The following is a 13,435-nucleotide window of genomic DNA, read 5'->3' as shown; positions in this document are numbered from 1 at the left end:
GTCATCCAATAGTCATCAGAACACTGAATCATCCTACCGTCATCAGAACACTGGATCATCCTATAGTCATCAGAACACTGGGTCATCCTATAGTCATCAGAACACTGGATCATCCTATAGTCATCAGAACACTGACACAACACTGGGTCATGCAATAGTCATCAGAACACTGAGACAACACTGGATGATCCTATAGTCATCAGACCACTGGGTCATCCTATAGTCATCAGAACACTGAGACAACACTGGATCATCCTATAGTCATCAGAACACTGGATCATCCTATAGTCATCAGAACACTGGGTCATCCTATAGTCATCAGAACACTGAGACAACACTGGGTCATCCTATAGTCATCAGAACACTGAGACAACACTGGGTCATCCTACAGTCATCAGAACACTGGATCATCCTATAGTCATCAGAACACTAAGACAACACTGGATCATCCTATAGTCATCAGAACACTGAGACAACACTGGGACATCCTATAGCCATCAGAACACTACAGTCATCAGAACACTGGGTCATCCTATAGTCATCAGAACACTGGGTCATCCTATAGTCATCAGAACACTGAGACAACACTGGGACATCCTATAGTCATCAGAACACTGGGTAATCCTATAGTCATCAGAACACTGAGATAACATTGGGTCATCCTATAGACATCAGAACACTGAGACAACACTGGATCATCCTATAGTCATCAGAACACTGAGACAACAATGTGTCATCCTATAGTCATCAGAACACTGGGTCATCCTATAGTCATCAGAACACTGGGTCATCCTATAGTCATCAGAACACTGGATCATCCTATAGTCATCACAACACTGAGACAACATTGGGTCATCCTATAGACATCAGAACACTGAGACAACAATGTGTCATCCTATAGTCATCAGAACACTGGGTCATCCTATAGTCATCAGAACACTGGGTCATCCTATAGTCATCAGAACACTGGATCATCCTATAGTCATCAGAACACTGGGTCATCCTATAGACATCAGAACACTGAGACAACAATGTGTCATCCTATAGTCATCAGAACACTGAATCATCCTATAGTCATCAGAACACTGAGACAACAATGTGTCATCCTATAGTCATCAGAACACAGACAACACTGGGTTTTCCTATAGTCATCAGAACATAAGAGGGGATTGCCCTGTCCAGAAACATCTAGCCCATACCACCTTGGCACGTCTTGGCTGTGCCTGAAATGGTTCCCTATTTAGTGGGATACTTTTCATCAGGACCCACAGGGCTCTGGTCAAGAAGAGTAGAGCACTAGAAAGGGATTAGGATGCCATTTGGTACACAGATGTAGATTTGAAAGGATTAAGAAAGTCATGGGAGAATGGGTGGGGGTTGTTTCTGAACTAGGCCCGTCACACCTGAGAGGAAGATCATGGCTACCTACCTGTAGACATGAGAAAACCCAGAGGACAGGAAACAAGACCTCTTCCCATGACTAGGGAGTTGGATTGACACAGACAAGTCATTTAGAGTCTCTCCAAATAAAAGTCACCAGGGGATGAAACCAGTACAGTTGTAGGAGGGGAGAGATGTGCCCTAATGTATACCAGTCTCATTAGTGGCTACATCCCAAATAGCACACTATTCCCTATATAGTGCACTACTTTTGACAAGAGCCCCAGTCAAAAGTAGTGCACTATATAGGGAATAGGGTGCCATAGGGCTCTGGTCAAAAGTAGGGCACTGTATCAGGAATAGGTGGAATTTGGGACATGCCCATTGTTAGACATTGTCTATATGCTGTCCAACAGTTATACTGTATGTTAGTGAATCAACACAAAGCACCATCGGATTTCCTTCCTGCTTCCCAGGAGATGGTGGGATCTTCTCTGGAGGGAACTCACTTGGACAGATGGACAGCGGAGAGGATTGTCCAACAGAAACTAACAGTACGTCTGCTATAGCCTAAAACAACAGTCCTATATTACTGAATCAACACAAACCATCAGGATATTCCTTTACTCTAAACATCCTAAGTGATTATGGAAAATCATTTCACATGAGTTGATGAACATAAATTGTGCCCTCGCAAAATAGTTTGAACTACTATAACCCATTAAGTATTTTGTTAAATAAACATTACACAAAATAACACAAATCATATTCAATTTCCATCAATGTTTATTTCCATTCAAAAGGACCAGATGACCTTACTCAGTTGCTCAATAACAATAAGCAGTTATTTCACAAACTGTCTTTGTAGATGAAACAGGACTTGACTTTATACATAGGACACTATACAACCTTTCATCAGAGGAAAGTAGAATATTATTTAGAGAAAGTTCTGAGGGCCAGTTTACAGCTCAGCGATGGGCTTGTGGGGCCAGTACGGGTGCTTCTCCTTGTCCAGCTTGGTCTCAGGGAACGTGTCGTTCAGATCATCGATGGTCATCTGGTCGAAGGGAATCATGTTCTGGAACTTCTCCAGCTGGAAGAGAGGAAGGTGGATCAACAGAGAGAAGAAGAGAACTACATGTCTCTAAATACTGGGAGAGGAAGGTGGATCATCAGAGAGAAGAAGAGAACTACATGTCTCTAAATACTGGGAGAGGAAGGTGGATCAACAGAGAGAAGAATACTACAGTCGTGGCCAAAAGTTTTGAGAATGTCACAAATATTAATTTCACAATGTTTGCTGCTTCAGTGTCTTTAGATATTTTTGTCAGATGTTACTATGGAATACTGAAGTATAATTACAAGCATTTCATAAGTGTCAAATACTTTGCGCCCTGGCATGCTGTCAATTAACTTCTGGGCCACATCCTGACTGATGGCAGCCCATTCTTGCATAATCAATGCTTGGAGTTTGTCAGAATTTGCAGGTTTTTGTTTGTCCACCCGCCTCTTGAGGATTGACCACAAGTTCTCAATGGGCTTAAGGTCTGGAGAGTTTCCTGGCCATGGACCCAACATATAGATGTTTTGTTCCCCGAGCCACTTAGTTATCACTTTTGCCTTATGGCAAGGTGCTCCATCATGCTGGAAAAGGCATTGTTCGTCACCAAACTGTTCCTGGATGGTTGGGAGAAGTTGCTCTCGGAGGATGTGTTGGTACCATTCTTTATTCATGGCTGTGTTCTTAGGCAAAATTGTGAGTGAGCCCACTCCCTTGGCTGAGAAGCAACCCCACACATGAATGGTCTCAGGATGCTTTACTGTTGGCATGACACAGGACTGATGGTAGCGCTCACCTTGTCTTCTCCGGACAAGCTTTTTTCTGGATGCCCCAAACAATCGGAAAGGGGATTCATCAGAGAATTGACTTTACCCCAGTCCTTAGCAGGCCAATCCCTGTACCTTTTGCAGAATATCAGTCTGTCCCTGATGTTTTTCCTGGAGAGAAGTGGCTTCTTTGCTGCTCTTCCAAAAGTCTTCGCCTCACTGTGCGTGCAGATGCACTCACACCTGCCTGCTGCCATTCCTGAGCAAGCTCTGTACTGGTGGTGACCCGATCCCGCAGCTGAATCAACTTTAGGAGACGCTTCTGGCGCTTGCTGGACTTTCTTGGGCGCCCTGAAGCCTTCTTCACAACAATTGAACTGCTCTCCTTGAAGTTCTTGATGATCTGATAAATGGTTAATTTAGGTGCAATCTTACTGGCAGCAATATCCTTGCCTGTGAAGCCCTTTTTGTGCAAAGCAATGATGATGGCACGTGTTTCCTTGCAGGTAACCATGATTGACAGAGGAAGAACAATGATTCCAAGCACCACTCTCCTTTTGAAGCTTCCAGTCTGTTATTCGAACTCAATCAGCATGACAGAGTGATCTCCAGCCTTGTCCTCGTCAACACTCACACCTGTGTTAACGAGAGAATCACCGACATGATGTCAGCTGGTCCTTTTGTGGCAGGGCTGAAATGCAGTGGAAATGTTTTTTTGGGGGATTCAGTTCATTTGCATGGCAAAGAGGGACTTTGCAATTAATTGCAATTCATCTGATCACTCTTCATAACATTCTGGGGTATATGCAAATTGCCATCATACAAACTGAGGCAGCAGACTGGGAAAATTAATATTTGTGTCATTCAAAACCTTTGGCCACAACTACAGTACCAGTCAAAAGTTTGGACACACCTACTCATTCAAGGGTTTTTCTTTATTTTTACAATTTTCTACATTGTAGAAAAATAGTGAAGACATCAACACTATGAAATAACACATATGGAATCATGTAGTAAACAAAAAAAGTGTTAAACAAACGAAAATATATTTTTACAATGTAGAAAACAGTAAAATAAAGAAAAACCCTTGAATGAGTAGGTGTGTCCAAACTTTTGACTGGTACTGTACATGTCTCTAAATAGTGGAGTTTTTCTCAGGGGGTCTACTGCTGACTGTGTACTAATATCCTGAAATATGAAGAGAAATTCTAGGGAAATCCGGGTGTAGGGGAGTGTGTGTGGTTTGGAGTGGCGTGTGTGTAACTCACCTCCTTCTCGTACTGGCCGATACGAGCTTTGGAAGCCTCCACGTAGGCAACAGCAGCTTTGTTCTGAAACAAAGAAGAAAGAAAACCATTAACAATGAAGGAAGCATCAAGAGCAGTGAGTGCTCTGCATAATGAGGCGTTACCTCTTGAAATGGAACTCTGAGCTCATTCATCACCACTTCCTCCAGGACAGAGAACAACACAACATAACAGTGTCTGTGTCAAAGTGCCATAATACACATTTCATGTTTTATTAATTAGCTAGCTCCTGTAATATTAATACAGGAATGAACTGGAGCACAGTGAGGAGTCATCCTGAATCAGTACAGTGAAGAGTCATCCTGAATCAGTACAGTGAAGAGTCATCCTGAATCAGTACAGTGAAGAGTCATCCTGAATCAGTACAGTGAAGAGTCATTCTGAATCAGTACAGTGAAGAGTCATTCTGCACAGTAACGTTTAACCCAGAGCTACTACTCACCGCCTCTGCCTCCTGTGCGTTGATGGCAGCTGTGGCTGTGTCCTTGGGCTCAGGGATGGTCAGGGATGAGAACTGAGGAGGACAGGAGAGGGCGAGAAGAGAGGGGGTGAGATGAGGACAGGAGGAGAGATGGGGAGAGGAATGAGAACAGACCAATACTAACTGTTAAGCACTTTGGGACTAATGTTGTTGTAGAAAGAGCTACATAAATTTGTGTCGTCATAATACCAGTATTGCGATACTACGATACCAAATTTTCCTTGGATAAAATAAAACACGAAGCAGACTAAACACTATGGTCCTTTAAAACCTACTGTATATAAACTATCGTGTGCTATAGCTTGCAAAATAAACAAATGTGACTCTGGGGGACAACATATGGACTCCAGAGTGGCGCAACAGTCTAAGGCACTGCATCTCAGTGCTAGAGCCGTTACTACAGACCCTGGATCCATTCCAAGTTAGGGTTTGGCCGGGGTAGGCAGTCATTGTAAATAAGAATTTGTTCTTAACTGGGTAGGCAGTCATTGTAAATAAGAATTTGTTCTTAACTGACTTGCCTAGTTAAATAAAAGGTTAAATAAAAAAAGGCAACATTAGGACTGTTTTCCTCAAGAAATGTTGACCGCTTCATGTAGTTTCCTTGGCTTCCTAGTATTGCGATACTGGTATCTTGAAAACACTAATATAAAGACATTTGATTGATTGAAGCATGAAGTTCCAGAACCATCCCTGGTTCAAGAACGTTTTTCATCATAATAATCACACTGATGTATGATAGGGACCGATGATGACATGTTCTACTCTGAAACAACTTAGTTATGTTGTGACTGAACCAGTGTTACAGCACACAGTGGACAGAATACTACATACCAGACTAATATTGTTGTGACTGAACCAGTGTTACAGTACCACACAGTGGACAGAATACTACATACCAGGACATCCACATCAGGCTTCTTCACCTGTGGGATTGTCTGAGGCCTGCCACCCAGACAGCTGATGAAACCTCGGATAATTTCTGTCTATAATAAAGCCCTTTTGTGGGGTAAAAACTCATTCTGATTAGCTGGCCGTCTCCCAAGCGGGTGGGCCTATGCCCCTGGCCAGTCATGTGAAATACCTAGATTAGGGCCTAATGAATTCATTTAAATTGACTGAATTCCTTATATGAACTGTAACTCAGTAAAATCGTTAACATTTTGCATGGAACGTTTATATTTTTGTTCAGTATAGTTAAGTGTGTAACTTTATTTTCCCAGGTACAGCTCATATAAAACTCATCACAGGCCTTAGGATCTCACCTTGGATTCAAACTCAGCCACCATGCCGGCTCTGGCCACATTGGTCTTGTAGAAGCTCCAGTCGATGGTAACAGGCTTCTCTGGCAGAGAGGACAGCCTGTAGACAGAGCCATCAACAACAGCTCATTGATGTCACTTATAAAACAATAATTGTGGGAGTTTGTGGAGATTTTCATTTACACTAACATGTATGTACAAGACCCACTCACTTTGCAGCAACCTGTGTCTTGGTTGACAATACTTTGTAATTCAATTCCAACTACACGCCTTTCACATAGGCATATAAATAGCTAGAAGGGAGAATCCTAAAAATGTTTTCCTCATTTTTCCATTGACATCAATGCAAGTGAAAGTTTGACCTCTATTGGCTGGCTCTGAAGTGCTAGTCATGAACAAGGCCTAAATGTTAACTCTGGGTTGGCTACATACTTGGCACCGATGGCATCTGAGCGAGTCTTGAGGTTGTTGAACATGGCCCTCTGGTTGGGGGGAACCCTCTCTGCAAAGGCCAACCAGTCAATGGCTTTCAATGCCGCACGTTTCCCAGCCATCTTTCTGTCTGTGTCTGTCAAAGATTGGAAAAAGGGTCAATAAAAGTCATTCAATATAGCTGCTAAAACCCACAAGAGATACAGATCATAACATGAAAGAAGGAAACCGTTAAAAGACACTTGCGGGGATGGATGGTACATGCATGTCCTACTGCACGCCAATGCATGACATGTCATGACCACCCTTGATCAGGCAGGTTCCGGTCACACACAGGTGACAATTTGACTGGCAGTGCACTGAGATAGAGAAACTAGCTAGCCTGACTCCTCAAAAACACGGTCATGTAGTGGCTAATGTTAGAGATGTAGCCATTATCTGGCTAACTGATCGGAGTCCTAACCAACACAAAAAAGCCAATATAAGTTCTGACAGCGCCAAACTCATGTTTGCTGACAGATGGCAAGCTGGTTAACGTTTTAGCTAGCTCTCAAGCTAGTAGGCTAGGCTAACTAGCAAATAGTCCTTAGCTTTGACTAGCTACTACAATCCAACAATGTAGCTAAGTGGATATTTTATATTTAGCTATATCAGCTTATTTAGCATATTGTAGACATACAAAATCATATTTTACGTTCAAAGAGCAAAAGTCCGCTGAAGGTCTAGCAGTTAGCTAGTTAACGTTTGTTGGCTAGCCAACACTGCAAGGTCAGAGCCCAGCTGCAGTGGATATCAACCAATCGTCGACCAAACAGAATTCGAGTTTTTTTTATATCAAACTTTATCATCTGTTTTAATAGAATATACAATGCAAACATAAAAATGTTGACGTTTAGATGCCATTTGAAGATAGAACATACCGTACAGTGAACAAGTTGTTCCAAATGTGAAGATGGTTCACCGGACACGGAAGTGACAGCAATAAAAAATAAAAATAAATCTCAACGAGAAACTACAGCGTGGATTTGGGGTGCTGCCGCCTGCTGGCGTATTGCACTTATTACACAGCAGATTGATCAGAACACTTGATCAGAACACTTCATATATATATCAAAGATACTTTTTGAAATAGTGTTTCCATCTCTAAACTGTACCTGTCACCACTTTCTGACAGAAGTATGACAGTTATCCTATCTTTTGTATTTGCTTAGTCAAGAATTACCCTATTGGCCTGCTGCGTAGGGAGTTTGCTTTTCAAGCCAGCGACCCTGCTTCGCTTCCCTGCTGTTCGCTACATTGGTGTCAGAAGTGGGAGGCCATCATATTGCACGGCCCGGACGTGTGAAGGGCTGAGTAGTCGAAGCACAGGAACACGCCTTTCCGTTCAGAGGGGGCATTGTAGCGATCCTCACAACAATTCCCACCAAGTGGGTTAACCCTATAACCCTATAGGGTGTTTGCCTTTCTCGCCATGGACCTGGGTTCACTTCCCTGCCCTGTCTTTTGAACAAAGAGGCCCAATTGAATGAGTGAAAGGATTTTAGGATATCATATAATGGGAAACAGTCTTTTCACTTTTTCGTAGCAGGTTAGGAAAACTTAAGGGGCAGGTTAGGAGAATGAGGTTAGGTCTATGAAAAGGGTTAGCAGAAATGCTCAAACTAACCTGCTAGGAAAATCACTTTGTATCGAAGTGGCGTCAATTAGTCTGTCCTGTTTTTTAATAGGCTGGTAGAACGGGTTGCTTAAGAGAGGCAACTTCCCCTTTATATTTTTTGTAGAAATTGTGCACCAATATATTTCATTTTAAGAGCTTGTTATATTAAATGAAGTGCCCTTTAATATAGACCACATGGAACATTCTCTAGATCTGATGTGGAATATGAATAAAGACGTACTAAAGTGGCAACATTCTCTCTGTTTACTCTGACTTTTAGGACGATCTTAACTCACCTAACCTCAACATTTCTCCAAGTTTTCACCATGATTGTAAAGCCTTTGTTTATTTTGTTGCTTTAACAAAACCATTGCTGAAGATTATTATTTATTTCATGTGATTGTTTTTTTTACATTAAAATGAATCACTAATCTGTCCCTCATTTTAAGGTAAACCCTGTTACGTGACCTGAACTCCAGTTTTAATATGTGGTGATAATTATTTAGATTTTATTTCTTTTCAAAATAACATCTAATATTCAAATCCTAGTGTAAAAGCAGGTGAGCTGGTTGCACTCTTTCTGGACATGTTCTGGTGTTTTGTGGTGGAAAACTGAGTGGGTCAAGCATAACACGTCAACCCTGTTACACATAGACAGATTTTTTGCATTTAATTGGCTGATAAGAGAATTATCTAATAAAGGTAAATGAATCAATAAACCATGATGAATTATTAGTCATACAGCAGGTTTAATGAATAATCAATGTAATGATCAATGTAGGGATCGATTAGTCTGATTAGTTCCGGAAAGTCCAGGAACCACTGGAGAGGGAAAGAAATGTGTGTATGCAATTAGTATAGAGAGATAGAGAAGCAGATGGTCAAGGGAGTAAAACCTCAGAGAGTTCCTAACCTTGAAGGAAAGGAACAGGCTGAGCCAGAAGGTGATAAACAGTGTGAGAAGTTTATGGGGGTTGCAGGTCACCAACGGATTGTGTGTAAATGCATGTGCGTAAGTAAGCAAGAACTATATAATGACTGTTTTGTTATCCTGACGCCTGAACGTTCTCATGAATAAAGCTACAGAAACCTTTTGCAGAAAGCTGAGTCCTTGCCTAATTATTTTAACCCATTGTCCTACAAACCTTGGGCATTAGTCAAGGCAAATTGATTATTGATTATTATCATCAAGATATAAAATTCCTTTAACATTGGCCCACCTTGTTGCTCATAAAAAGCTTCCATTGAGTACCACAGTATGAATCATAAAACCCGGATATGGTTCAAATAGTTTTTTTCACCATAAATTTTTCCAACTGAGATTTTCCGAACTACTTTTGAGGTCTGTGTTTCATGTAGGCTTACCCTGGCGTGATGTTTTGATAACCACACAAATCTCTCTCCGACAAGGTAACTGGTGTATTCAGGATTCTTGGAAAATTAAATTAACTCAAAATTCAACGACTTTGTTACTTTGAGATGTTGGGGGGATGAAATTTAAAGTTTTTTGTACTCCTTTTTGTTGTTGTTGGTTTGCCACTTTATTCAGACAGTAATGAAATAAGATAGGGAGACAGGCAAATGCTAGAAACAGTGGGAAGGCTGTAAGCAGTGATTGATCTCTTTTCTCAGGTGGAAAGTTGTATGTGATAAGTGCCAGGGACACCAAGGCTACACAGGAAATTGTAATATTAATGGTTGATGGCAGTGGGTAACCAAATCATAGATTGGCATCTGCTTGTCCATAGACTGCTTTCACGGTAAAGACACAAATATTTTATATTTTGTAATTTGGGTGAACTATATGTTTAAAATAGGTCTGGAAGAAAATCATGCTTGCTCTCTAAACATCATAATAAGCTCAGTGGCTAGACTGCATTTATTAGACAATCAATGAATTACAGGTACAGACATACGAAGATGACAATCATCATTCTGTTGTCCTCCAATGGGTTGAATAAAGTATAGTAAAGTATCCATCTAGATAAGTGATAACCCTGTCTACAATCTAATTATTACAACACTTACCTTTCATGAGGGTGGAAACATGTACCAGATCTTCATCACTCACTGATACAGTAAACAGTTTGGTTAAGAAAGAAACAGTCAAACTCTCTCTCCCTACAGTAGAGATAACTGTGGCTGAACCTCGTCAAATTTCTGCTTTACTATAGTTTGTCATTTGTTTGAGATGTTGTAATCAGAAACTGGGAAAAACAATCAAAGATGCCACGTTTCTAGTTGGATTCCTCCAGTCCCATGGTTATCTCCTGTTATCTGGACAGAATAGTGGATGTTATAATGACAGAATAGTGAATGTTATGACAGAATAGTGGATATTATAATGACAGAATAGTGGATATTATAATGACAGAATAGTGTATATTATAATGACAGAATAGTGGACATTATAATGACAGAATAGTGGATATTATAATGTAGTGGATATTATAATGACAGAATAGTGGATATTATAATGTAGTGGATATTATAATGACAGAATAGTGGATATTATAATGACAGAAAAGTAGATATTATAATGTAGTGGATATTATAATGACAGAATAGTGGATATTATAATGACAGAATAGTGGACATTATAATGACAGAATAGTGGACATTATAATGACAGAATAGTGGACATTATGACAGAATAGTGGATATTGTCACGACAGTGACGGATGGTGGCGCCCCTCCTCGGCCGGGCGGAGCTCGGCGGTCGTCGTCGCCGGCCTACTAGCTACCATCGATCCCTTTTTGTTTCACTTTCTGTTGGTTAGGTCTAGGTAGGCACGCACCTGTTTTGGGTTAGTCATTAGTAGGGGGGGGGGGGTTATTTAGTGTAGCGTAGGATGTATTTAAGGGCTGCGCCCCTATACTTTTGGCGACCACATCCAGTTGCTTTGAATAAAGAAGTGTGGTCAAGAACTCTCTGTCTCCTGCGCCTGACTCTACCTCTCCTGTTGTTTTTTCGAGCCAGCCCGTGACAGATATTATAATGACAGTATAATGGATATTATAATGACAGTATAATGGATATTATAATGACAGAATAGTGGACATTATAATGTAGTGGATATTATAATGACAGAATAGTGGATATTATAATGTAGTGGATATTATAATGACAGAATAGTGGATATTATAATGACAGAATAGTGGATATTATAATGACAGTATAATGGATATCATAATGACAGAATAGTGGATATTATAATGACAGAATAGTGGACATTATAATGTAGTGGATATTATAATGACAGAATAGTGGATATTATAATGTAGTGGATATTATAATGACAGAATAGTGGATATTATAATGACAGAATAGTGGATATTATAATGACAGTATAATGGATATCATAATGACAGAATAGTGGATATTATAATGACAGAATAGTGGATATTATAATGACAGAATAGTGGATATTATAATGTAGTGGATATTATAATGACAGAATAGTGGACATTATAATGACAGAATAGTGGACATTATGACAGAATAGTGGATATTATAATGACAGAATAGTGGACATTATAATGACAGAATAGTAGATATTATAATGACAGAATAGTGGATATTATAATGACAGAATAGTGGACATTATAATGACAGAATAGTGGACATTATGACAGAATAGTAGATATTATAATGACAGAATAGTGGACATTATAATGATAGAATAGTGGATATTATAATGACAGAATAGTGGAAATTATAATGACAGAATAGTGGATATTATAATGACAGAATAGTGGATATTATAATGACAGAATAGTGGATATTATAATGACAGAATAGTGGATAATATAATGACAGAATAGTGGATATTATAATGACAGAATAGTGTGATATAATAACGAAAGATTAGTGTATATTATGTTTGTAGAATAGGGGATATTATAATGACAGTGGATATTATAATGACAGAATAGTAAATATTATAATGTGAACACTGAATACACAGTATCACTTCCTGAAGCTGCTTCCTGCAACGTAACAAGCGTGTATTTACACAGGAGTCGTCATTGTAAACAACCAGTAACCTAGCAGCCTTAAAAGGAATGCCTGTACAAAAGAGGAAATCACATCACAGGATCTCTTTCCATTTCCCCACAGAGGGTGTTGTACCAGAGATGACAGAGAAAGGAGATTCCCTAAAAACACACTACAGAGATATAGCTACAACCCCATTGAAGTTGACATTTTACACTGTTAAGGTCTGAGTGTGTGTGATCGTAACAGCTTCCTTTTCAACTGAAGACCCATTTCTATGTACTGAATACAACCCCTATTACTGTATTCCATTTACTGTACTGTCATATTCTGATCAATATTAAAACGTTTACACCTCTCTTCTTCCATCTGGCTGCTGCCAAGGCTGCATCTCTTCTTCCTGGGGTCCAGCAAAATTAAGGCAGTTTATACAATTTTAAAAACATTACAATACCCGGGACAGACAGCAGCGCTCACAGCAACTAACCCAACAGTGCTGCAGGATCCCGGGACAGACAGCAGCACTAACAGCATATAAAGCCCAGCAGAGCTGCAGGATCCATCATAAAATAAAAGTATATAAAAACACGGTCAGCTTTACAAAAACAATAAACTTCTCGTTCAGCTTTCAGCTTCCAACAGCGTCCAACAACAAACATAAGTCGTGCTCAGATGACGTCAGCAGGTCCACGTTGTGTTTGACACAGGGATCTCCTGACACGGGGACACTGAGGAGTTAACATCATAAACCCTAAACCCTGGATAGAGGGGCTCAGTGAATGTGGAGGTGAATGTGATCAGGTGGGTTAGTGTGTCAGAGGAGACTCTGTAGAAGGACAGAGTGCCAGCTGGCCAGTCCAGATACACTCCTACTCTGTGGGAGCTGGAGGAGGGGATGGCTATGGTAATGATTTCGTTATTGTGCCTGGCAGTGTAACTGTTGTCAGAGCAGAACAGACTCCAGGACTTGTCATTCCATCCAAGCCCACAGTCATTACCCTCTCCTCTCCTGTTGATTCCTTTATATGTCACTCCTATAACAGGCCATCCCCCACTCCACTCTACCTCCCAGTAACAGCGCCCAGTCAGACC

At 40.4% G+C, this 13,435-nt stretch overlaps 1 protein-coding gene across 1 annotated transcript; it reads right to left on the bottom strand.

Annotated features, from left to right (window-relative positions):
* Positions 1-2,148: 2,148 nt before the first annotated feature.
* Positions 2,149-7,725, bottom strand: LOC106602047 (ATP synthase peripheral stalk subunit d, mitochondrial). Its single transcript, XM_014194496.2, has 6 exons — positions 7,610-7,725; positions 6,690-6,825; positions 6,261-6,357; positions 4,957-5,028; positions 4,476-4,538; positions 2,149-2,473 (listed from the first exon to the last, which is right to left on the bottom strand). Exons 2-6 carry the CDS (start codon positions 6,809-6,811, stop codon positions 2,342-2,344), a joined length of 486 nt encoding a protein of 161 aa, XP_014049971.1. The 5' UTR covers positions 6,812-6,825; positions 7,610-7,725; the 3' UTR covers positions 2,149-2,341.
* Between the last annotated feature and the right edge of the window lie 5,710 nt (positions 7,726-13,435).

This window comes from Salmo salar, chromosome 03, assembly GCF_965601325.2.
Source record: "Salmo salar chromosome 03, fSalSal1, whole genome shotgun sequence".
NCBI lineage: Eukaryota > Metazoa > Chordata > Actinopteri > Salmoniformes > Salmonidae > Salmo > Salmo salar.
This window is presented reverse-complemented; position numbering and strand designations above follow the sequence as displayed.

Coding starts and splice junctions, on each gene's coding strand:
- LOC106602047 (XM_014194496.2), bottom strand. CDS start 6,811: ATGGCTGGGAAACGTGCGGCATTGAAAGCCATTGACTGGTTGGCCTTT. Junction 5,029..6,260: donor TGGCTGAGTTTGAATCCAAG/GTGAGATCCTAA, acceptor TGTCCTCCTCAG/TTCTCATCCCTGACCATCCC. Junction 2,474..4,475: donor TCGGCCAGTACGAGAAGGAG/GTGAGTTACACA, acceptor CCTCTCTTCCAG/CTGGAGAAGTTCCAGAACAT.